The 27,901-nt window shown below is 35.4% G+C and overlaps 1 protein-coding gene across 3 annotated transcripts; it reads right to left on the bottom strand.

Annotated features, from left to right (window-relative positions):
- Positions 1-802: 802 nt before the first annotated feature.
- LOC127853691 (CAAX prenyl protease 1 homolog) lies at positions 803-26,517 on the bottom strand. 3 transcript variants are annotated; one of them, XM_052388410.1, is made up of 11 exons: positions 26,453-26,517; positions 18,570-18,660; positions 16,198-16,344; positions 12,589-12,675; positions 11,192-11,308; positions 10,290-10,442; positions 6,719-6,860; positions 4,945-5,060; positions 4,032-4,214; positions 2,909-3,049; positions 803-1,777 (listed from the first exon to the last, which is right to left on the bottom strand). In XM_052388410.1, exons 2-11 carry the CDS (start codon positions 18,651-18,653, stop codon positions 1,559-1,561), a joined length of 1,389 nt encoding a protein of 462 aa, XP_052244370.1. In that variant the 5' UTR covers positions 18,654-18,660; positions 26,453-26,517; the 3' UTR covers positions 803-1,558. The 3 variants fall into 3 exon arrangements, with proteins under 3 accessions (XP_052244370.1, XP_052244369.1, XP_052244371.1); XM_052388409.1 differs by lacking the exon at positions 26,453-26,517 and adding an exon at positions 26,242-26,379; XM_052388411.1 differs by lacking the exon at positions 26,453-26,517 and adding an exon at positions 19,447-19,497.
- Positions 26,518-27,901: the final 1,384 nt, after the last annotated feature.

The following is a 27,901-nucleotide window of genomic DNA, read 5'->3' as shown; positions in this document are numbered from 1 at the left end:
CCAGTGGTCATCTGTTAATCCTGGCCAACCTTCATGTCAAGTTTGAAGACTCTAGGTCCAAGCATACCAAAGTTATACCATGAAATAAGAACTTTAACATTTTTACATTCAAGGTCACAGTGACCTTGACCTTCAAATGAATGACCTTGAAATGACCAGTGGTTACTAACTAGTTATGGCCAACCTTCATGTCAAGTTTCAAGACTCTAGGTCCAAGCATACCAAAGTTATAAGAACTTTAACATTTTTTATATTGAAGGTCACAGTGACCTTGACCTTCAAATGAATGACCTTGAAATGACCAGTGGTCATCTGTTAATCCTGGCCAACCTTCATGTCAAGTTTGAAGACTCTAGGTCCAAGCATACCAAAGTTATACCATGAAATAAGAACTTTAACATTTTTTATATTGAAGGTCACAGTGACCTTGACCTTCAAATGAATGACCTTGAAATGACCAGTGGTCATCTGTTAATCCTGGCCAACCTTCATGTCAAGTTTGAAGACTCTAGGTCCAAGCATACCAAAGTTATACCATGAAATAAGAACTTTAACATTTTCGAGCACGCCGCCACCCCGCCACCCCGCCACCCCGCCCGCCCGCCCGCCCGCCCGACAACATCAATCTATAAGCCGAGATTTTTTCGAAAAAAATCCGGCTAAAAATTTAAAGTTTCAAAATAAGAAAAAGATACAAGAAAAAGATTATCAAATTATTGGGAATAGTAATAAAATGAGCTAAGCTTAATTATATTAGCTGATAGATGTCATGTTCATTAAAAAGTCAAGTATAAGATCACGATGAGAGGCAATATTATGTTTATTTAAAACCAGATGTATAAAGATATGCTGTCAATTGTCCTTGATAGCATTCAGTGAATTTCTTGCTACTGAGTGACTGAAACCAATTTTATTTAACATTTTATAACATAATACAATTCAACTTTAATATTTCATGTAGTTTTTTTAGTATTGGTGTTGATTTAATGAATTTCATGACATCATGTGAAATCATATTATATAACAGCAAATAATGTTTAATCCATGTAGAACTTTCCACAAGAAAAGCTCTTTATTCTTGAGAGGTTAAGTGGTCAAGTCAAATCCAGGAAAAATATAGATCTTCATCATTTAGAGTCAATTACATGCAGCATTGTATTGAATTCTTGAAAGGTCTTAGTAAAATTCTTGCAAAAAATTAAAGTTGAACTTAAAAAAAAAAAAATTAAAGATGGTATCAAGCCATCACAGTTTTATCTTATTAAAAACCAGAATTTCTTTGAAATTAATTAAGTAATTGCCCTTTGTATAATTGTCTTCCGCAAAAATATATCAATTAGATTTAAATTGGTTGTATATAATGAAAATATATCAATATAGAACCTTGAGATTTTTTTCAATTTATAAATAAGACCTATCTGTTTTCCCCAACTTTGGCTAATCAAGGAAAAGATCACATGTATAGGTCCAACTAATACTTCTAACATTAATCAATCTATTGTTTAAATTCTTTTCAATAGCCGAAAAAAAAAATCTCCAATCTATCAAAGCCGATCAATCACTCTGTTTTCTCGAGTGCCCTAAGCCTCTCCAGTAGAGGAGGATGGGAGAAGTGCCAGGTGGAGTAGAGCCAGTCGTTGACGGGGAAGCCCAGGTTGTCTTTGTTGAGCTTGATGAGGGCGGTCTTCAGGTTGGAAGAGTGCTGCAGGCTTTTGGCAAAGGCGTCTGCTTGAAACTCGAACATGCGGGAGAGAACCGTCACACAGAAGGAGAGGATCTGGAAAGGTTGAGCGTAAGTAGTTGTGTGGATTGAAAATCAGACATTGTCTGTTGGTGAAAAAAATAATGTGAAAATCAGAAATTGTCTGTTGGTGAAAAAATAATGTGAAAGTCAAATATTGTCTGTTGGTGAAAAAATAATTTGACAATCAGATATTTTCTCTTCATGGAAAGTTGTAAAAATCACAACCAAAAAAAGGTGAAAATCAGATACATGTATTGTCTACTGGCATAAAATAAAGGTAAAAAATCCAATATTGTCTGTTGGTAAAAAAATAAAGATGTGTCTGTTGGTAAAAAAAATAAGATAAAAATACAATATTGTATTTTGGTAAAAAAGGTGAAAATCATATATCTGTTTCCCAAGTAAACATGAAAATCAGATATTGTTTGTTGGTAAAAAATAAAAGTGAAAATCAGATGTTGTATGTTGGTGGAAAATAAAAGTATACAATCAGATATTGTCTTTTGATGAAAATGTAAAGATGGAAATCAGATATTGTCCTAAGGTAAAAAATAAAGGTAAACATCAGATACCAGGGAATTATCTATTTCCAAACAAATTAAGATGAAAATCAGATATTGTCTGTTGGGAAAAAATAAAGGTGAAAATAAGATATTGTCTGTTGGTGAATAAAAAAGGTGAAAACAAGATATTGTCTGTTGGTATTTTTTTTAGTGACAATCAGATATCATCTGTTTCCCAAAAAATAGAGGTGAAAATCAGATATTGTCTGTAAGTGAAACTCTGAGTTTGTCGGTTGATTAAAATCTTGTATTGTCTTAATTGTCTGTTTCTAACAAATTCTGTTTACTTAAAAAAATCTGAGGAGACAAGAGTAATAATCAATCATGGCACAAATATTATGTTTACAAATCTATTCATTAAGTTGGTTGAAGATCCAAATTAAAATTGTTTGACATGGAGTGAGAAAATATAAGAAACGTGGTTTTATGGCCAATCTTCAAGTACTTACACATATATTTATAAAACCTCATCTTTGATGGAGGAGCAACAAACCTGTATCTTTTTTTTATTCAGGCAATGATTTTAGGACATAATTTAAATATTTAAACGACTAAAGATAAAATCCATGACATGTATAACTATTGTTTGTTAACAACTTACCTCATTGTATGGTGAGAAGACATATTGGAATATAATGATAAGTCCGATGATAGTGGGACGTGTGTCAAATCCGAATGCAGAGTACAGAACCTGTTGGTCAATCAGCAACCCAAAGGCAGCAAAACATAGGAATGAGTTAACCTGAAAAGAAAAACATCAAAGTTCATAACCTAAAAAAAGCTTAAATAAAAAAAATTTCAACGCTAGATGTGGTCTGGTAAAATAGATGTTTGTAGATACAAAATGCTGTTTTTTTGTTTTGTTTTCATATTTAATTCCATTTTAATTTCCCGCAACAATATCTAATCATATGACACATGAACACCATTTTAGTGTTTGTGTGTCGTATGAATAGATATATTCGCGTGAAATTAAAATGGAATTAATTGTGTCACAAATAAATAAAAAGCAGCATTTTGTATCAACAAAAATCTATGTAATCATACCACATCTAGCGTTGAAATTGTGGCTATTGCTACACATGTAAACTGATTGTTTACATGTAAACTTTATTTTACGAAATACTTTACGAAATTTTCATTGATTTTGAGCATTATAGAGGCTTTAACAAGGATTTTATAAACATATTTTTCATGGTGAGAGCTCAATAATAATTAAATATCATTAAATATATTTCATGGCAAATGTGCAGACTGGCCTTGAGCTTCCCTAACCACAAATGTCATCGTACTTATTTTCTCACTACAAGGGTCATAAATTTATTATACAGATATGTCATGCAAAACACACTATTTACAAAGGTCATAAATTTATTATACAGATATGTCATGCAAATGCACTATTTACAAGGTTCATAAATTTATTATACAGAAATATGTCATGCAAAACACTATTCACAAAGGTCATAATTTTTTTATATAGATATGTCATGCAAAACACACTATTTACAAAGGTCATAAATTTATTACACAGATATATGTCATGCAAAAACTATTCACAAAGGTCATAAATTTATTATACAGATATGTCATGCAAAACACACTATTTACAAGGGTCATAAATTTATTATACAGAGATGTCATGCAAAACACACTATTTACAAGGGTCATAAATTTATTATACAGATATGTCATGCAAAACTCACAATTAACTATTCACGAACCTGTGAGATGACTAGATTCTTGAGGATATGCCCCAGTTTCCAGTGGCCCAGTTCATGGGACAGCACTGCGAGTATCTCATCATTGTTACAGCCAGTCTTCTTATGTCCCTTGGTATTCTCTTCTACCTTAGTTGCCTCCCCTGAGTCTCCCACTTTCGTTTCCAGCTTGCTTGATTCACCTTCCTGAATTAAAGTAGACATTTAATTAATTATTTGTACTTTTCGTAGTTTTAATCCAATAGCAAAGGAAACGTATGGCGAGTGTTGAATAAAACAGTTGAGACATGTCAATCAAAGAATGAGTTTGATCAATTATGGTTTCATATTTCAGTCATTAATAATATTATATTGTCAACATTAAAAATTTATATATATATATATACATATCATAGCACCTCGCCACTTGATATATAAAAAGCTAGAAATAAAGTGTTTATTAATTAACATAAAAGTTTTCACCCAAAATTTAATGGATTTAAACTTGACTGGCTTTTAAAAGTTTCTGGGTCCTGATATTACATGTATTCACACTTTTTACCCTTTTCTGATTCAAGCCATAAGTAAAAACTTTACTGGATTGATAAAAGAATAACACATTCAAAGCAAAAGTTCAGAATTGCTATTTCACACACAACAGTACAAAACCAGGCAATATATTTTTGATGCTATCTTTAGACCAAACATATTACGCAGCAGAAACCGTTCCTCTGCCTAGACCATTGAAATTGTGATTATTTATGGATCATATTATATTTTATCAACAAAATTCTATCACCACAAACTCACAATTCATCATGAACAAAAAAATTGTAAAAATCCTAACAAAACTTGGGGAAATCCAGAATTCTGTGAAAACACGGGACACACTCCACAGAACAATTTCAGAAATATAACATAATTAAACAAACATAACCTTCTTATCTGCATTTACTGGTGAATAATCTGCTAGAAGGGTGTCAAACAGCACTATACGCTTGTTCTTGAAGAACCCGTAGAAATAGGCATTGCTGTGGGACGATCTCTTGGAGCCTGGACAAATAAAAGCACAAACAGTCGTCAAACATTCTTAGCCCTAAAATTCAGTTAAGGCGGAAAGTGTTGTCCCTGATTAGCCTGTGCACAGGGAAATCTGGGATGTCATTTCAAGCATGTGCATTTATTTTGAAATAGGCATTGCTGTGAGACGGTCTCTTTGTTCCTGAACAAATCAGAGCATGAACAGTCGTTAACACTCAGATATGTTTTTGACGTGTGTGTTATCCCTTGGAAAATCAAATTAAATTTAACACCTTTCTTACAAGATTCAAGTTTTAAAAGCTTAAATTTTTTACCCTTAGATACTGATGAGCAGCTAACAGCATTAAACCTTAACAGACTGCGAGTTACTCGCAGGCTGTTCTTATTTTATGCTGTTTGCCTACAGCCCTTTTCACTTTTCTTTTGATCAAGAAAGGATTAAACATTGTTCATTGTTTCTGAACAGTTGTAGAATATTTTTTACTATGTATGTGTAAACAAATACATCTGAAGATAGTGGCATCCCATAACAATTACTTCAACAAAAATGTTTTTAATTAAATATTATTTAAAAGCCTGTCATCTCCAACACCTCCAGATGTAATCACAGAGAAGCATCGTAGCCTGGGTCCTCTCTATTGTAAACTCTCTGTTCTTTAAGCATGTCAACCTCTTGTACAAATATTACAAGCAAATTCGTATAATTGATATCCCCTGCCAAATAAAGTTTGTTTATGGAGAGGTGCAAATCCCTTGATAGTATTGTCCAAGATAAGCTTGTGCAGTATGATTTGTAATTAGTCAGATTCGAGCATACACTTCCAGCATTAACAGTGTGGTTCTTATTTGGATAATTCAAGGCCAATAAGTGCCTAAGGGCATCAGGCTGGTTATACATGAACATTTCAGTCAAATACAAATTATATAGGCAAATGACACAGTTCAACAGTTTAATATTTAGATATGCGCAAGGAATTAAATGAGCTATCAAATCTCAACATGAAATACATTTGAATACAAACAACAGAGTTCATCAATCGAGCTTTGTTCTAGCATCACAAAAAACAAGATGGCAAAAGGCTCTAAGGTGCACACCAGAAGAGACCCCAAGAAATTGGACAGCTAACAATTTACTGAAATGGCTGAAGCTATATAATGCAAATCTGCCCCACCCTGATATCAAAGTGAAACTGTTTTTAACAGGAGCAGAACTATTTTCAAACCACTAAAGGATATCATAAGTCTAAGTATTTTGAACAAGTTTCATGATGGTTGAACAATAGAGTGTTACTTTGAGAGAGTGGGAAAGCACTTTTTAGAGCCATGAAAGGAAAACAGATAAAAGAAATTTAATAAATGTCACTAAAATATTTTGTGAAAATGAGCCCAAAGGCCTTATTCATAAAGCTTCTAAGGGCAAATTTAAGATAATGCATAAAAATCCTCAAGACTCAATGTACACATGTAGGTATTTTTTTATAAAAATGTTTTTAACAAATAAATATTCTTTATTTTTTTACAAATAAATAATTACAATTGTATCCATGTATAAGCAGAAAACTGTGCATTTTGCATGAAAAAAATATATCTTAAGTTTTCACTTTCAAACCTCTTAAGATTAACTTTCTAGGCTTCATGAATATCGCCTTGTAAAAGCATGTGTTTCTTACCTTCCACCACATACAGTTTGGTGAGGGGAAAGTCAATACTCTTTGCGAGCTCTTCAATCTTTGTGCGCAGCTCTCCCTCAGGGAGGGGTGCAAACTTGTCAAACAGTGGGGCAATGTAGTCTGCATAGATGGTGATCATCAGCTGTGAAGAAATAGTGACAGTCATGTGGATGTCAATATTCATTTGTTTGTTTTGTTATTCAGTTTTGTTTTTCCATTTTCAACAGTATTGCAGACATATACCAACAAGAGCTGTCAGAGGACAGCGCGCTCGACTATTCGAGTGCTTGACAGTATAACGTAAGCCATCATGGAGTTGGGCAGGGGATGTATAATGTGGGTGTGTGGTCATTTAATAGATGATCTTTCAAAAATAAGGGGAAACTAGAAATGGCGCGGCAGAGGCCGACGCGTATCCCCACGCCGAATGTTTGACCTAGGTGTGCCCCAGGGTTGATAATGGGGCCATGCATAGCTGAGATTGACCGTATTGTCATAAGAGAAGTTCATCATCAATTAGAAGTGAATTGGTGTAGAAATGAAGAAGTTATAGTAAAAGGCAATTTTGGGTGGGTGTGACATATGTGGGCAGGGCGCCCCAGGGTTGGTAATTGTGCCATGCATAGTTGAGATTGACCGTATTGTCATAAGAGAAGTTCAGTATCAATTTGAAGTGAATCGGTGTAGAAATGAAGAAATTATAGTAAAAGGCAATTTTGGGCGGGTGTGGTCTATGTGGGCGGGGCCCCAGGGTTGGTAATGGGGCCATGCATAGTTGAGATTGACCGTATTGTCATAAGAGAGGTTCAGTATCAATTTGAAGTGAATCGGTGTAGAAATGAAGAAATTATAGTAAAAGGCAATTTTGGGTGGGTGTGGTCTATGTGGGCGGGGCGCCCCAGGGTTGGTAATGGGGCCATGCATAGTTGAGATTGACTGTATTGCCATAAGAGAAGTTCATTATCAATTTGAAGTGAATCGGTGTAGAAATAAAGAAATTATAGTAAAGGCAATTTTGGGTGGGTGTGGTCTATGTGGGCGGGGCCCCAGGGTTGGTTATGGGGCCATGCATAGTTGAGATTGACCCTAATGTCATAAGAGAAGTTCAGTATCAATTTGAAGTGAATCCGTGTAGAAATGAAAAAATTATAGTAAATGGAAATTTTTGGTGGGTGTGGCCTATGTGGGCGGGGCGCCCCAGGGTTGGGAATGGGGCCATGCATGGTTGAGATTGACCGTATTGTCATAAGAGAGGTCCAGTATCAATTTGAAGTGAATCGGTGTAGAAATAAAGAAGTAAATGTAAAATAACCTAAAAAAATGAGTGATAATTTCTGACGCGGCCCCACCCCAACCGCTATAACTTTTGACCCAGGGGTCAGATCAAAATTCCAAATAGTGCAGGGTCGCACATATGCTCATAGCTACCATGTGTGTAAGTTTCAAGGTTCTAGTGCTTTTAGTGTAGGAGAAGATAGTGGCCAGGACGGACGGACAGACAGACAGACAGACAGACGGATGGACGGACGGACGGCGGAGATAACCACAATATCCACACTTTTTTTCAAAAAGTGTGGGGATAACAACAAAAGAAAATTGGGGGGGGGGGGATTCTGGGGTGAGGCATGGGGGTGGTTTGGGTGGAGTGCATTGTGGTATGTCAGGTAAGTGTTGTTTTGTAAAAGTATGAATCAAATGCGATCATAAATAAAGAAGTTATGGCAATTTAAGCAAAATGTTCAATTATCTAAGTATAAAAGGGGCCATAATTCTGTCAAAATGCTTGATACAGTTGTCTGCTCTTGTTTATAGATTGGGGTCATGTTGGTAAAGAAGTATGCAAAATATAAAAGCAATATGTCAAAGGACATAGGAAATAATTGGGGTGGTACGCAAACTTTAGCATAGATTTATCAATAATATGCATATTCTAAGTATAAAAGGGGCCATAATTCTGTCAAAATGCTTGATACAGTTGTCTGCTCTTGTTTATAGATTGGGGTCATGTTGGTAAAGAAGTATGCAAAATATAAAAGCAATATGTCAAAGGACATAGGAAATAATTGGGGTGGTACGCAAACTTTAACATAGATTTATCAATAATATGCATATTCTAAGTATAAAAGCAGGGTTTTCCCTTCCTTTTATTTAAACAGGCCAAATAAAAATTTGAACCGGCCAAGCAAGGCACTCCTGCTAGGGGGGTCCGGGGGCATGCCCCCCCCGAAAAATTTTGAAAATCTAGACGCAAAATGGTGCATTTTGGGGGGGTTTGGACAGAAATTTTAGAGATGAAAATTACTTGTTTTTTTGTGTATCACTTATGGAATTTTTCTAATTTTTAAAAAAATTTGTGAGGGGAGTGCCAAATAATTATACTGTGCATAGTGTGCGATGAATTTTGAAACAAGTCAATAACTAAGCTACTGGTTATGCCAAAGCCAGTTCATGAGTTCTTTGACAAAGCTTGGTGGAATGAACTGTTGATAAAGAACCATATCATTGAAAAACATCTGTAATTTCTTTCATGCATTTTCATCGAGATTTTCATCAATACAAACCTTTCTGACGTTTTGAAGGCGCTGTCACACTGAAAAAATCTCTCAGGGTTCGTTTCATTTTGAGAAAACCATGTGGTTACGATTTTTGTAGTTATTTGCGTACTCAAAATAATCAGCCAATGAGAAGCGCCGTTTTGTAGTTATTTGCGTACTCAAAATAATCAGCCAATGAGAAGCGCCGTTATAAATTATACTTGTTCGGTAAAACGTACACACGGAAGTATAAAGAACATAAACAAAACGATGTTAAATCGATGTTTCGCTTGTTTAATTTCGTCTTTTCTTAACTTTAACAATTACATCGATCAAAGTTGCAAAACCTCTCATTATTTTTTTTTGTTACCAGCATTTGAACCGGCCAGAAAATCGATTGAACCGGTCAATTTGGCCGGCGGCCGGTTCTTAGGGAAAACCCTGTAAAAGGGGCCATAATTCTGTCAAAATGCTTGATACAGTTGTCTGCTCTTGTTTATAGATTGGAGTCATGTTGGTAAAGAAGTATGCAAAATATAAAAGCAATATGTCAAACAACATAGGAAATATTTGGGGTAGTACGCAAACTTTAACATTTGCACGCTAATGCTAACCGGAACGGCAACACCGACGCCGGGGTGAGTAGGATAGCTCCACTATATATATTTCATATATAATAGTCGAGCTAAAAATAAATAAGATTCCATACTGGAAGCTATTTTAATCCATTGAAGAGTACCTTACTAAGTACGGTGATATGGTCTCATTAAACGGATGCAAAACGACGGAAACAAAACCAATACCAAGTTTATTTTGACCAAGGGGCATGATATTACCTTACTAATTGGATGGCCACTATATGGTGTTACATGCCAAATATTACATCTTTTGGCCTTGATGTTATAGAGATTTTATTCAACAGTTATTTCACTATATAATTTTATATAATAATGTAAGCACACAAATTGATCTTAAAAAAACACACAAGTTATGCAAATTAGGGAATTAAGATAAACCCGCCTGGGGTCAATACTTACAAGGGAGACCACTAGGAGAAAGACCCAGACGTAGATGAAGAAGTAGTCTCCCCCAATCTGAATGATGTAAATGAGCAGGGCCACAATCGGCATCCCAATGGCCAGCGAAACAAAGAACTTCTTTATCTGGTCTTTCACAAAAAATCCTGGAGTCTGAATTTACAAAAAAAGCATTAAACTTAAAACAGCAAAGTTAAGTTATAGTGTTATACATAAAATATGCCTAAACATATTTTTTTATTTATGCCTTCCTGTGGTTAACAGGAAATTATCCGTGATTCAAATTACATATTGGCTGTTTCAAACAATGAAAAATAACAGTTAACATCCATTAATAATTTTGATTGTTACGCTATTACAACTGTTAACACAAATCCCCAATTTATACAGTAAATAAAACCGTAAATAAATAATACTTGACTCAACATTTGTTAAATGACCTCATTATTTTGATGCTATGACGTTATTTTTTATGTGATATTTTACATCTAAACCTTTTATATATTATAAATATTTATGCAAAATATGTTGGTTTAAGTAGATTATCAATTTGATATCCCCTAATGATAAAAGAAAATCTAAGAAAGTATTCATGTATCATGCACAATATTTGCTTGTACTATAACCAATAATACATAAATAAAAGTATATCTTAAAGGAACAAAGCAATAGTCAAAGAAGAAAATGCTTATAAAGGACACTGGCATAAGCTTAATTTGTCAATGCAGCACTGGCTGCAAGTCAAACAAATCGCAACATAAGTTACTATTTCACTAAAATCTTCCCAGAGTAAGAATTAAAATAATAAAAAAGATATTTTTCAAAAGCTATATAGTTAACAACATGGCAAAGCAAAAATTTTAGCGCGAGCAGTTTGTTTGAAACTTTCCGCTTTATAATACCTGCTTGTTGAAGCCGTGCCTCTCCTCGATGACAAAGGTGCTGTACACAGTGAAAGGCATGCTGGTGATGGTGGAGAATGTGACAGCCATGATGAGAAACACTACCGACTGTGAGATCTGTACAAACATGTTCAATAAAATTAATGCCATTAGTTGAGCAGCCATCCAGAGCCCTGTCATATCAAAGATTATACTACAACGTTAAAACTGAATACTTAGCTCATATTAAACAAGATTATTGCCAAGCAATATATGTCCCCTACTGGCTCCACCATTGTCAGAAATTCCACCATTGTCAGAATTTTGTATTTGTTGCCATAGCAACCAGAATTTTTGACGTATGAACAAAATGAAATGACATGCATAATGTTCATATTGCCATCTATCCATGTTTCAAGTTTCATAAAAAAATATTAAGAACTTTTAAAGTTATCGCAGGATCCAAAAAACCACCATTTTCAGCAGTATTTCTAGTCTAGACAGACGCACCGAGCGCAAACCATAAGTCCCCTCCGGTGAAACCAGTAGGGGACAATATATATTTATTCGCAATTTAAAGACCACTTGACCTAAAAGGGAAATTAAATTCAAGCTTTGTAACAAACGTGACATCCCTGCATACTTTGTCCGCTATGCTCAATGAAAATTACTCCAAAATGTATGGATGGTTGGGTCCATTAAAGGGTCTTGCACATCTAAACGTCATGGTGATGACATAATTGAATGTTCAATTTAGTTGATAGAGAAATATGTAAATACATATTGCTCACAGACTGCTCCACAAACGTAAAACATTTAATGCTAACTTACCTACCAACCGACAGATTTACACCCATATATCACCTCTCAAACATTGTTTGCAAAGGTAAAAGTATTACAAAAATTAACTAATCATAGAGTTTGGAGCTTATACCTTATACTTTGTGAAAAACTTAAATTTGTCATTGACCATTTCACAATAGTATGCCTCAGAGTCATACCTTGGTCCTTCTCGAGATTACATATGAGCTGTGCTCTGCAAAAAGGGGGTTTCATGCATGTGCGTAAAGTGTCATGCCAGATTAGCCTGTGCAGTCTGCACAGGCTTATCAAAGATGACACTTTCTGCCTTAACTTTATTATTGCTAACAAGGGACTTTCTTTAAACAAAAAATATCATAAAATAGGAAGGTGTCTTCCCCGATTGAAACACTGCAAAGGCTAATCTGGGACAACACTTTACACACATGCATTAAATCCCATGGGGAAAACTAAGTTCTTATCTCTTTTTTCTGGTCATTATATCATCCACCTCATATGCTAAAATCTGTCAAGTCAAGGCATTGAACAGCATAGTACAAAACATGCCTAAACCTATGAACAAGTGCATATAATATATTTCTGTACCAGGTGCTTACCTCATAGGTGGAATCGAAGCCATATTTCTGCATGACCTCACCAGAAACCCTCCATAGGAACGGAATACCTCCATAGATTAAAATTAACTGAAAACATATTAATAACCATTTCACATATCAAACTATCTGTAAATGCTATTGCACAGACATGTTAAGTGCAACTACGTAGAGTCAATAAAGATGTTTTCATTAGACGCCGTTCTAAAACAATTTGTCATCAGAACATTAAGTTATTAAAACTAAATAGTTCTGCATACAATTTGACAAGAACATGTATTAATTCAATGGTTAAATAACCTGGTTGTGCACAAAATGTCTACATACTTGAATAACACAATCCTAAGGTCAAAGAATCAAAAAGATTCACTGCATCTAAAAATCTAAAAAATATTTTATAAATTTTAATTGCAGTGATTAGCACACTCATTTAATAACAACAATGTCAGATGACACAACAGAATAGATCACTTCTTAAATGCATACTTAAGACTTTTCTGATTTCCGACTTGGTTGACAAGTTGGAAATAGGCAGGGCTCGACATTAATGGTAGTCAGACTGTTCGAGACAACCAAATTGTTAGTCCGAACAAGTAAATAAAGAATTTGCTAGTCCGACAGGACAAGTGGTCATTATAATTTAAATACTTAGACAAAATGCCCTAAAATCCGTTATTTCTGTGGAGTTACCACAAAACTTTTGCGATTATATTTTGTTTACGTTTAAACTACAAAGCGCGAGATATTCCGATAGTTCCATGTGACTCTACAACGTACTGATAACAAGGGAAGCAACCCTTAACATTTTTCTTCACCAAGATAACAAGAATATTCTCCCTTGTAAAGATTATGCATTTTACGACACCTGTACACCAGGGCTCAACATTAACCTAAAAACCAGAAACTTAGAAAATCTACTTGCCTTAACGTAAAGCCACTTGCCCAAACATGAACTAGAGCTTTGTCACTGAGGTGACGAATACCCCCACCGCCGCATTGACACAGAATATTTTGCATGTTGTCTTCACAAAAAACAGCAGACACCACAATAAGAGAACGGATACCATGCTCAATGTTTAAAACGCACTAAGTGACCCCGTGACCTAGTTTTTGATGCGGCATGACCCATATTCGAACTTGACCTAGCCATCATCTAGATACAACTTCTGACCAAGTTTGGTGTAGCTCGGATGAAAACTAATTGAATTAGAGAGCGGACACCATGCTCAATGTTTTAAACGCACTAAGTGACCCTGTGACCTAGTTTTTGATCCGGCATGACCCATATTTGAACTTGACCTAGCCATCATCTAAATACAACTTCTGACCATGTTTGGTAAAGCTCGGATGAAAACTACTTGAATTAGAGAGCGGACACCATGCTCAATGTTTAAAACGCACTAAGTGACCCTGTGACCTAGTTTTTGATCCGACATGACCCATATTCGAACTTGACCTAGCCATCATCTAGATACATTTTCTGACCAAGTTTGGTGAAGCTCGGATGAAAACTAATTGAATTAGAGAGCGGACTCCATGCTCTTTGTTTAAAACGCACTAAGTCACCCCGCGACCTAGTTTTGATCCGGCATGACCCATATTCGAACTTGACCTAGCCATCATCTAGATACAACTTCTGACCAAGTTTGGTAAAGCTCGGATGAAAACTAATTGAATTAGAGAGCGGACACCATGCTCAATGTTTAAAACGCACTAAGTGACCCTGTGACCTAGTTTTTGATCCGGCATGACCCATATTTGAACTTGACCTAGCCATCATCTAAATACAACTTCTGACCATGTTTGGTAAAGCTCGGATGAAAACTACTTGAATTAGAGAGCGGACACCATTCTCAATGTTTAAAACGCACTAAGTGACCCTGTGACCTAGTTTTTGATCCGACATGACCCATATTCGAACTTGACCTAGCCATCATCTAGATACATTTTCTGACCAAGTTTGGTGAAGCTCGGATGAAAACTAATTGAATTAGAGAGCGGACTCCATGCTCTTTGTTTAAAACGCACTAAGTCACCCCGCGACCTAGTTTTGATCCGGCATGACCCATATTCGAACTTGACCTAGCCATCATCTAGATACAACTTCTGACCAAGTTTGGTAAAGCTCGGATGAAAACTAATTGAATTAGAGAGCGGACACCATGCTCAATGTTTAAAACGCACTAAGTGACCCTGTGACCTAGTTTTTGATCCGGCATGACCCATATTCGAACTTGACCTAGACATCATCTAGATACAACATCTGACCAAGTTTGGTGAATATTGGATGAAAACTACTTGAATTAGAGAGCGGACACCATGCTCAATGTTTAAAACGCACTAAGTGACCAGGTGACCTAGTTTTTAATCCGACATGACCCATATTCGAACTTGACCTAGCCATCATCTAGATACAACTTCTGACCAAGTTTGGTGAAGCTCGGATGAAAACTAATTGAATTAGAGAGCGGACACCATGCTCTTTGTTTAAAACACACTAAGTGACCTTGTGACCTAGTTTTTGATCCAGCATGACCCATATTCGAACTTGACCTAGACATCATCTAGATACAACTTCTGATCAAGTTTGGTGAAGCTCGGATGAAAACTACTTGAATTAGAGAGCGGACACCATGCTCAATGTTTAAAACGCACTAAGTGACCCTGTGACCTAGTTTTTGATCCATCATGACCCATATTCGAACTTGACCTAGACATCATCTAGATACAACATCTGACCAAGTTTGGTGAAGATCGGATGAAAAAACTTGAATTAGAGAACGGACACTGAATACGGACCAACCGACAGACCGACCGACAGACAGACAAGCTCACTCCTATATACCCCCCTAAACTTTGTTTTTGGGGGTATAAATATCACATTAACTGAAAACCTCATATTTTTAAATAAAAATCAAAATGATGCACCACAAAACCTTTTTAATTTTTGCACATTTGACAAAATGATTACAGGAATTAAAGTTTAATTAAAGTCTTAATTTAATGCTTTTTGTTCTTTTTTGCCCTTGCCTGGGCGGACAACAAGATTATAAAATAACTTGCCCGGACCCAACTTTTACTTGCCAGGGACAATAGGACAACTGTTAATGTTGAGCCCTGCACACACCGATCTTATAGACAATTAACGTAGTGATGTCATCTCTATGTATAGAATGATTTTACGACATCATTCCAATTTGTGGTTTGTTTTCGTTAGTACAATGTCGTCTGCTTAAAAATGGCTTATCTGCTTTCCTTTGGTTTTTCGTCTTCAAAATCACAAGTTTTTGTCAGGCATTATGGCTTTCTATAATGATTATGTTTAAAAATCAATAATCTCGAGTTTTCCTGTTATTCTAGTCAGTTCTTTTTGTATTGAAATTGCCTACAATTATGTTAACATGTATTTTGAATGATTAAAGTCTTTATGATTTGAGCATTTTGTATAATTTCATAATTTTGCAAAGTACTGAGCAGAATAAGATATAATGGTCAGGACAAGGTGCTTTTTGGTCAGGACAAGTTAAATTTTGATCTACTTGTCCGACCGGACAAGTGGCTTCAAAAGTTAATGTCGAGCCCTAAAATAGGTCACAAAATAAAGGCAATTACCGAGTGTTCTATTTCTCCCCAGACACCGATGTAAAATCCAAACGTGCTCTTGTCTAAGTTGTACAGACGTGCCTTTTCGTAAGTTTCTTGGTCCATTATACTTGAAATATTCTCTGGAATTTTGGTAACTGTTCTGTACAACTCTCTCTGTAAATAATAGAAAATATAATATAATACTATTCAGTGTACAAGCAGAATGTAAATTACATGATTTATTCACCTAAAGACATAGATAACTAGAAATGGCGCGACAGAGGCCCACGCGTATCCCCACGCCCCATGTTTGACCCAGGGGCGCCCTATGGTTGGTAATGGGTCCATGCATAGTTGAGATTGACCGTATTGTCATAAGAGAAGTTCAGTATCAATCAAAGTGAATCGGTGTAGAAATGAAGAAATTATAAAAAAAGACAATTTTGGGTGGGTGTGGCCTAATATAGGCGGGGCGCCCCAGGGTTGGTAAAGGGGCCATACATAGTTGAGATTGACCGTATTGTCATAAGAGATATTCAGTATCAATTTGAAGTAAATCGGTGTAGAAATGAAGAAATTATAGTAAAAGGCAATTATGGGAGGGCATGGCCTATGTGGGCGGGGTGCCCCAGGGTTGGTAATGGCGCCATGCGTAGTTGAGATTGACTGTATTGTCATAAAAGAGGTGCAGTATCAATTTGAAGTGAATCGGTGTAGAAATGAAGATATTATAGTAAAAGGCAATTTTGGGTGGGCGTGGCCTATATGGGCGGGGCGCACCAAGGTTGATAATGAGGCCATACATAGTTGAGATTGACCTTATTGTCATAAGAGAGGCTCAGTATCAATTTTAAGTAAATCGGTGCAGAAATGAAGAAGTTAATGTAAAATAACATAAAAAATGAGTGAAAATCTCTGACCCGGCCCACCCCAACCCCCATAACTTTTGACCCAGGGGTCAGATCAAAATTCCGTCACTGTCACCGTCGCACATATGCTCATAGCTACCATGTATGTTAGTTTCAAGGTTCTAGTGCTAAAAGTGTAGGAGGAGCAAGTGGCCAGGACGGACGGACAGACGCACATCAATACAATATCCCCACTTTTTCTCCGAGAAACGTGGGGATAACAAGTTAGGTTTCTATTTGATATGGCTTCACAAAACAAATAGCAAATGCAATTTTTGGTTCATATTTTCTAGCATGTATCTCACTCTTAAAATTTTAAAAACAAATCTGTGACTTTTGCTTATATAACATATGAGCTGCTTAATGCAACAAGAAACCGTCGGAGACCGGTGATGCTCCCCAAAAGTTGTTTTGTCACAATATTGCACTATATATTCAGATAAAAGGAAACGTCTTGAGGGCACAGTAGTTGGGGGGACAAGAATTTTTTTATAGAAAATTTCAAAGGGCCATAACTCTGTAAAAAATCATCCGACAAGAACCTGCTGATACTATGCATAAAGTTTCATTGAATTCCGGTCATTAGTTGCTGAGAAATAGCCCCAACAAGAATTGCACTATATGTACAGTTAATGGAAAATTTCAAAGGGTTATAACTCTGTGAAAAATCATCCAACCAGAACACTCTGATAATATGCACATCTTCTCTTGGTAGTATAGCTTCTCATAAAGTTTCATTGAATTCCGTTTATTAGTTGCTGAGAAATAGCCCGGACAAGAATTGCACTATATGTACAGTTAATGGAAAATTTCAAAGGGCCATAACTCTGTGAAAAATCATCCGACCAGAACCTGCTGATAATATGCACATCTCCTCTTGGTAGTGAAGCTTCCCAAAAAGATTCATTGAATTCCGGTCATTAGTTGCTGAGAAATAGCCCAGACAAAAATTGTGCATGGACGGTCACACGGACGGACAGACAAAGCGGGGACTATATGCTCCCCCCAAAATAAATTTTGGGGGAGCATAAAAATGTGCATCATTCTATATGTGCATTTGCGCAGTCTAGTAAGAAGTTACCCTTTCTGATACAAAGTCATGCAGGATTTCCTGGTCTCATTAGCAAACAAGAGATGTGTTTGTCAGAAACACAATACCCCCTACTGCACCGCTTTGAAGCCATATATTTGACCTTTGACCTCGACCTTTCACCACTCAAAATGTGCAGCTCCATGAGATACACATGCATGCTAAATATCAAGTTGCTATGTTCAATATGGCAAAAGTTATGACCAAGGTTAAAGTTTTAGGACAGAATGACAGAATAACAGACAAACAGGCCAAAAACAATATACCCCCGATCATTCGATCCAGGGGCATAAACATAACTTCTTATCAGAGTTCAAAAATGCAGAGGCACGTCTTGAGCTACACTGTTTGGATACGTCTTAAGGCCGATTTTCGCATAACACAGGACATATCAAACTCACTTGTCTATATGAAAGGTACGTCTCCCACAGGTACACCAGCCACATGAAGACAAATATTGCCCAGAAAATACTGTCAGGGTCCATGATGAGTCTGAAACAAACGGCAAATAACAAGAAGTGTTCTGCTGGTAGTTTAACGCAGGAAACAGACTCAAATCTCTCATAAAGCCTTAAAATTTACATATTTTAAACACAAACAAATATCAGTGTGTTTTGACCAAAAATGCCCAAAATCAAAACCAAATGGTAACTGTTATTATTATTTTATTATGGTTTTGGGCATTTTTAGGCAAAACACACTATATTAAAGGGGCCTTTTCACGTTTTGGTAAATTGACAAAATTAAAAAAAAATTGTTTCAGATACGCAAATTTTCGTTTTAGTTATGATATTTGTGAGGAAACATTAATACTGAACATTTACCATGCTCTTAAATAGCCTTAATATGCATCTTTTGACAATTTAAAAACCTGAAAATTATCAAGCGTTGCAACGCAAAACGATTAAATAATTTGGAGAGTTCTGTTTTTGTTGTTATTTTTTATGAAACTACGAGGATTTCTTATATAAAGTATAAAATACATCCATAATTGTATGAGCAGGGATGGCCGAGTGGTCTAAGTGGGAGACTTTTTACTCCAGGACTCCAGAGGTCAGTGGTTCAAGTCCTGTTGAGGGTTACTTTTTTTCTTTTTCAAACATTTTATTCTAGATTTTTTACTCGAGCCTTTTAGATCCAATGTTTACATTTATCAATATAAAGCATAAAATGACAAACATCAATACATGCTCTGTGAAAAGGCCCCTTTAATTATTGTTACCCCCCATATGCTTTTCGCCATTTTTGCAAATAAGCAGCTTTTGGCAGTTTTGTTACTTTTGGGTATTAAGATGAACTTTCGGATGTGGTTTTGCTCTTCCGCTTCCGTCATCTCGTCAATGTGTAATTCTAGATATTTAACAAAACAAAACAAATCTTAAGAAATCCAAAGTTTAACATGTTAGTAAAGAGTCTTCGAATGTTTGTATTGATTCTTTATTGACTTGTTTCGTTTAAGCAATATTGTTCGAGTCGTGACAAAGGTTTATTCGATTAAATTTGTCGATTTAGTTTGATGTCAATGGAGATCTATTTGTCGTGTACCTCATGCATTATTTCTGTTAGCTGGCAATCGCAAACTTGCATGTTCCACACATTATGAATGTAACCTTTTATTACAGTTGCCTTAAAACCCGCCCTATATCAACCTTGACCACCTGAACGGTTGGAGAGTGTTAGCAGCCTATGCTAGTGAGTTCAAAACTGAGAATACTGTATTTTTGTATTAATTGTTAATACATGGTCGATAATGTTTAGGGAGTCACAGTTTTGTGTTCATAATATAAGTTGTTTTAAGCAGGGGTCTAGGTAGGTTCAAAATTAAGGGAGAAGTCACTTCTCCCAAAGACCAAAATAGGGAGAAGTGGCAATTTTTCAGGGAGAAATGGTACTTTTGCATCCAGGGGTCAAGCTTAGCTGAAAATTTCTGGAGAGGTCACTTCTCTACAGTTGCGTCATAGGTCTTCCAGGGTTTTTTTTGGCCCGATTTTATAGCCGAAATTCGGCTATGTTCCCAATCCCAAAAAGTATACTTTTTTCCCAAAATGTGGCCAAAAATTCCCAATTTTTTTTTTTTTAGAAAGAAGTCTTATGTGTATTTTATCTCAATTTTAATTCAATTACATCTAACAAAGTATTATATGATTTTTTTTCTTTTAATTTGAATGATTATAAAGAGTTAAATCAAATTTAGTATTTCCCTAATCAGTGGACTTTTCGTGTGGAGAAAAAGGCTATTGAATTATTTTCCCAATTTCATGAAAATGCCGATAAAATTCCCAATTCCAAAGCCATGGGCTATCTTCCCAAAAAGTGGAAAAAAATCCCTGTCTTCATTTTACATGTATTTTGCAGCAAATTAAAGGAGAAGTATTTCCTTTCAGCTTTCAATCAACTCTTTACTTGTCTTATACCCCTCATTAAACCGTGCCAATTATCATTTATCAGAAACAACTCATATTTCACACTTTGGGGGACAACATTTACAAATACAAACACACACTTAAGTGTTTATTTTTGTTATTGATGTATTTAACTGACTTTAAGTAATATATTTAACACTTAACATGCTATTTATGTGATAACTGATGAGCTATTTCAATAATAGAGGCTGAAATGGGTGATGGAATTCAAAAGGCTGCATTTCATTTATAATAAGAGATGTCAAGTGTATAAAATCTACATTTTTCTTATTTGTAATTGATTGTAAATTATTCTGGTACTTTTTATTTTATTTTTCCTGTACAGGTGTATCAAATAAAACTTCAATTTTAACAAAACCAGTAATATTCATAATCTTCTTACTTCCTTGTAAATTTTAAGAAAATCAAGATTAAATCGAATTTATATTGTGCTACAATTTTTAAAAATAAAAATTCATTTAAAATCTCATTTTACAGCACAGATTCCAAATCTTACCTGTGAATGAGCCCTATATTTATTGCCAGTGCTAGGTTAACTCTTCCCATTTGATCATTCCTTTGTATTGTTTTAATGGGCCATTTAACTTTGCTGAAGTATAGTTACTGGTAGCCAGCACAAGGCAATTAATCAAGGCCTCACCTATGAACAATTTTAAGAACTCTAATAGCTCCCGCCTGTGCATTTGAATGTTCAACTTTGCATGACCTGTAAATGGGGCAACTTCTGGCTGAGAATTCTCCTGTGTCCAATTCTCCACATCAAATTGATTTTAATGGTCAATGTGTGGCACAAGCAAATAATTAAAAGGTGGAGAAGTTATGTTGCCTTCATGAAATTAATTAGCGACATAAATATTCCCATGGCGAGCAAATCACCCACTAGCAAGACCCCTGTTTTAAGTATGTGTTATTATATAAATAATACACTATATGACTACATGGATATGTGTTTAGATACATATGTATGTGTACTATTAGTGAAATGTGTTATTTGTTAATTTCAGCACTGTTAACTCCATATCTTGTTGTTGGGACATAAATCGTGAATAAACCTGAAGCCTTGTACACGTTTGTCATCTCGGAACTCACAAAAGTTACATTATTATACTATCCCAACACTGTTCAAGCCCAATGTCAGAGTGTATACAAATTCCACTTAATTCTACCAAACGTATCAGTGTTTTTTTTCACAAATAGGGGAATGGTGGCGGGGCCCGTCCAAAGGGGAAAAACGCGTCGTTTTTTAAGGAAAAGGGGAAAATTAAAAATTCACTCTTTTATATGTTATGATATTTATTATATGAAAACACATGTATGTATGAATGTAATATTCATAGCTGAATTTCTCTGTCCTTCAGGGCTATAGATAACAAGGCTATTGTCAAGCAATATGGTCCCCTACCGGCTCCACCATTGTCCGAAATTCCACCATTTTCAGATTTTTTTGGGGGGGGTTGCCATAGCAACCACAATTTTTGACGTAGGAACAAAATGAAATGATGTGCATAATGTCCATATTGCCATCTATCCATGTTGCAAGTTTCATGAAAAAATATTAAGAACTTTTAAAGTTATCGCAGGATCCAGAAAAGTGTGACGGACAGACAGACTGACAGACAGACAGACTGACAGAGCCCAAACCATAAGTCCCCTCCGGTGAAACCAGTAGGGGACAACAAGCGTATTTGCGTTATTATGCAATTAAAATAACCAGGGGTGGCGAAATCAAATGTCCGAGTTGCCCGAGTCGTACATTGGCTTGTCTGGGCAACTGATTTTTTTCAATTAAGTTGTCCGTGGACAACCAGTCGGGTTGACGAATACAAAAAAAAACATTGTATTAAAGCCGTAATTAAGTTGTACAAAACTGGATGTTGACACGCAATTACATTGTCAGTGCTATTTGCGGAGCAATCAAACTAAAATACAGGCACTTTCCTGCGCAGTGATCTCCCTTATTTTATAAGAGACCGGGAGCATGCCGCATTTTTAACATTCGGCCAGACTGTTAGACAGTGTACAGGCTGGTTTGCTCGTTCATTCCGTATCTAAATATTGAATGTTCGTATTAAATTTTAAAATGCATTAATACCAAATGTTCGCTAAATTCTAGCATCATTGTTTCCTCATGCTTTGCTTCATATAAATTCGAGCATAGCTGGATAGTTACGTTGCATATGGCAATGGCTGTCATTAAAATTCGGAAATGTTTGTCGGATTACACATTTACTTATGCTAATTTGAGAAGAAAACAAAATGTATACAGTTGTGTGTAATTAAATCCACGAGTCTTTGTTAAAACTCTTAAAGTGATAAAAAAATGTTTTGATAATACACAAATGCACAATTTCAACAATGATTTCACCGATGCCATCATCAGTTTTTTAAGTAACTGGCCACGATTTTATCGTGGAGGTGTACACCGTAGGGTCTGTTATAATGGTACACATGTATGTATAACAATAAATGCGTTTATAATTTATATAAACATTAACGGACAAGTGTAGTTCAGCAACGGACAAGTTAAATTTCCTAAATGGTTGTCCGTGGACAAGTATAGTTTTTTGAGATTTCGCCACCCCTGATAACCCAAAAATGTAATTAAATTCAAAATAAAGCGTACAAAAATGCAAATACAAATTAAATTACGTAATTCCCATAAAAAAACCTCGTGTCACGAAACGCAATTCTTACGAACAACGGTCGTATTTTTTAGACTGGTTATTTTTCGTACAAAAATGTACCGGATAGTTTATATACCGTCCTATGAAGAAAAGAAGGCAGTCTTTCCAGCGGTTATCAATCTTTGGTGTTTTATTGTAATTATTCGTAGACCTGTCCGATTTCTACTTTCACTTTCAAGGTATTCAACTCAAAATGACCCAAAAACGGGTGCATCGCTTTGAACAGCCATAACTTCATCAAGTGTGCAGCGATTTTTACGAACTCGGTCTTATTCAACACAAAAAAATAAATGAACTTTGATCAGAAATTCAGTAATTGTGTGTTGTTATGTACAGGTACCTTTTTGAATTCCATTTGTATAAATAATATAGTAACCTTAGAAGATTTTTATTATATTATATATGTCATTCCCTAAATTACCCAATAAAGTTAAAAAAAACAGGGTTGAAAAACCCAATTAAGCTCAAAAGCGGGGGGTGAAATTTTTTGCTAAAACTCTATTGAATTTACAAAAACCCTGTTGTTGTCAAAAACAGGGGGTGAATTACCCAATATATCCCAATAGTTATCTATAGCCCTGGTCCTTTTTCTTAAATATATATATCAATGATTTTTTCAACATTAGTTTCAGACAGTTCAGCCTTCATGCACAGTCTCAGTTTTCCTAGCTATTTTGAGTCTAATTGGGATTTTTTAATTGATAGAATGGCAAAATTGAGCATTTGTTATCAATAAAATGGACCAAATTGGAATGTTTTAATAAACAAATATTGACTCAATATAGATACATAAGGCCTTTTCCTGACCATTTTGGGGGAAAAAATGCAATTCATATGAAAAGGCCTGTTTATTTAAATTGTAAGTTGTAACATTTCGGCAGATTCTATTCAGGGCTTTCCACAGGCCATTTAACGATCCCTCGCCGGGGCGCTTGAATTTCGAAATCAGAGTCCCCGGGGCACTTGAAATTTTCCGATCAGTGTATTTTTCAGTAAAAGAAAGTGAAGATTGTCAAACAAAATCAAGGTTTCTCTATCAGTGTATCAATATTCCCTGTTTTAAAAGAGCACTCGGTACCTACTTTCACAAGTAATCGCCATAAACACCACATGGGGTAATGGATAATCCACTGATAAGAGGCGCGTATCGATTATTCTAGCCACATTACACAGTCATTTAAATGCTGACAAGACTGTATAAGGTAACTTTCCAGTCGTCAAACTGTTATGTTCATCGTCCAATCGGTTACGCTAATGCTTATGAGGGCGGGGCTAACTATCGACCATTATTTTTTATTGACATGGTGCACATAGTAAGAGTTTATCACATCTTGATTAGCAAGAAGTTAAACCATTAACATAATATAAAACTGGTAAATAGTACAGTACAGTACATTAAAGACGTTTTCGGGCATCATCATCACACCTTTTCACTGTACACAAGTGTTACCTATGACTCATTATTAATACGAGAAATTAATTGCAAGTGGTAAACAATTAATTTCTTATAGCAAGTAAGTTGTGCAAATAACACCCAGTTACAATTATGCGATAACAATTTTATTCCAGTACATGTATATTTCATCATGTCCATTTAGAACTGATTCACCTGGTTTTTCTGACATTTATTCGACACGTAATGCGCTTAAAAAAATTAGTTGAATTAATTATGCACACTTGTAAATGTTTCGTCCGATAATTGATACTTAGAAGACTGATGATGGCAACCGGCCGTAATCCTCGTGGACAACGTGAATTTCATGCATAATTCTGTCAAAACATTTATTCGACTTGTAAGTGTTTAAACAAATTATCGTTGAATTCATAACGCAACTGTTAATATTTGTTGAAATCTCAAATGGGAATAATTAAATTTGTAATCTGAAACCCATTCCCGTAAGTCGATGTTAACGCGTTTTTAATCCGAAACACACTTCCGAATGTAAAAATGTTAGCGCAACCTTAAAATATTCTTGCTTCAAATTAGCAGTGCAAATTTATTTTGTGTCAAATATTTTTCTCAATCAAAAAGAGCGTGAAAATTATGCAGCATGTACAACGTCGCGTCATGTGTATTGTGCGTTTATTGAGCGTTTTAACAAGCACACAACACGCCAGGGGATTGACGCATGTTCAGAGGCAATATTTCATCAAATCTATAAATAGTCACTTAAAATTTATTTGATACTATAGAAAAATGGCAAAGTTTGTGTTAAAGAAATAATTGAGAGCTTTTATTGTAAATATTTACCAGAAAGTGATTTATAAAAACGGAATAAACGGGATTATCGGGTAACAAATAGAAACTTGAAAAGTATACAGTAATAGAGTCGGGTTGAAACGGATGTATTGGGGAATCGTTCGAGTCGTGATTTTACTATAATTACCTGAGTGCGGGAAAGTTTTTAAACAATTAAACAGTATAACAAAAAAATACATATATTTTAAAATGACTGGGGGATTTTCTTGAAGAGTCATAGCGCACTAAATGACGTCTTTTGACGCTGTTTTTCTTTGAGTTTAAACGCACCACAGAACGTAAATTGACACATTAAATTTATTAAAAAATCAACGTCGTAAGGGGACACCCCTCCCGAACAACCCCTATCAGCCCCATGGCGCCTAGCAAAAATCCTGTGGAAAGCACTGCTATTATAATTCTGGTTGTTCAAAAAGAATGTAGAGCCATTATTGCCTCATTGGTAACTCGCACCTCCGTTCTTTGAGATGCTATCTCTCAAAGTTGACAAGTAGACAAATAGAATCTACAGACACACGGGACATAACTTGTTACAATTAATCCGGATATGACCATCCGAAATTTATATCTAGTTATTAAGACAACACAATTTTAAGACAGACAGGTAAAACAGCTTTTATACGAAAATAATAATTGTTCATTGTTTCTTTTAAAACATTTAAAGAAATTCATACAATCGAATAATTAAAATGGGTAAATGTCTTACTATGTGTAAGAGTACCGCGACTTGTGCAGCTTGTACACGCTTGCATCAACAAACAAATAAAAATACTTAGTGAAAAATTAAACTATCAACAAATATCACGAATTATATTACAACAATACAGTTTTGTGTATTTTAAAATAAATAATACAATTTAACTGTTACTTCTTAATAGTATTGTAAATAAACAACTATTAATAACGTGTTTGCTTACATCACTGTTAACAAAATATTTGTCAACACAGGATTCGGTAGATTGCAAAAACCACATGACCAAACGAAGAGGATGTAAAAAACTTAAATAACAGGAAATACATACGTGCACATTTTATAAATAGACATTTGTTTATCATTTGTGATACAATTAAACCACGAAGAATGTGTGACATTTCACTACTTATTAGCTGTGTACTCTTTTTAACAATGACTTCAAGCTGTGAAGCTGATGCAGTTCACAATGTTCTTCTCATCTCATTTGATGGCTTCAGATGGGACTATTACAAGAAAGCAAATAATTTCACAAACATCCACAGAATTATTGCCGATGGGGGCTGGGCAGTAAATGGAACGAAGAATGTATTTATTACAAAAACCTTGCCAAATCATTTTTCGATGGTGACTGGCCTATATCCAGAAACCCATGGTATTGTTGGAAATACCATGTATGATCCCGTTTTTAATGCAACATACACTGGTGCCAATTACACGATACAAAGCGAATCCCGTTGGTACACTGGAGAACCCATCTGGGTTACAAATCAACGTCAACGAACGGATTATAGGTCGGGTTGTGTCTGTTGGCCATCCAGTGGGGCAGTTTTGGAAGGATTTCGACCTTATCAACAGATCCCCTGTCAGTCAGCTGAAGAGTTTCCATACAAGGATAGATTCAAAACTGCTGTGAAGTGGTTCATGGATCATGAGTATCCAACAAATCTAGTTCTAGTTTATATTGATAACCCTGATCATATAGGACATAAATTTGGGCCAGATTCGGATGAACTATTACATGAACTATTCGTTCTTGATGAGGCCTTAGGTTATCTTTTTGATATCCTTATAGATGAACATTTGCTCGACAAAACTGACATTATTTTAACAAGTGATCATGGAATGGCTAGCATTCCAAAAGGTGATACTTATAAAATAGACTTGACAAAGTATCTTTCTCCTGGGACGTATTTTGTTACAAGCTCAAGTCCTACGGCTGGTATTTTTCCAACATCACCTGGTAACTGCATCCTCTTCTTGTGTAAATGATAGTTTGCTTTAAAGTTTTTTACACTTAAGTTCTTATTTCCATTTCTATGCGCCATATATAAATATAGCTATGAATGGTGATTTTATATGCCAACCTGTGATTGTTGTCTTCTTAGTTTAGTTCAAATGGTTCTAGCAGTGTAGTGCTGTAGATATCTATAGTCATACATTTCTCACAATTCTATGATAAATAAATATAATAATAACAAAATAATAAAATTAATAAAAAATAAAAAAAGTAGAAAACCTTGTTCCAAAATATTTGGAGGCTTTCACCGCATTATTTTGATTTTAGACCAGTGAAGGAATATAAATTTGTGAAAGTAGTGTACATTTTTATATATTTAATTTTCAGAACTTGAAGATGAAATATTCCAGAATTTAAGTTCAATAAAGCATGCAA

The sequence above is a fragment of the Dreissena polymorpha genome, chromosome 12 (genome assembly GCF_020536995.1).
Source record: "Dreissena polymorpha isolate Duluth1 chromosome 12, UMN_Dpol_1.0, whole genome shotgun sequence".
Taxonomy (NCBI): Eukaryota; Metazoa; Mollusca; class Bivalvia; order Myida; family Dreissenidae; genus Dreissena; species Dreissena polymorpha.
This window is presented reverse-complemented; position numbering and strand designations above follow the sequence as displayed.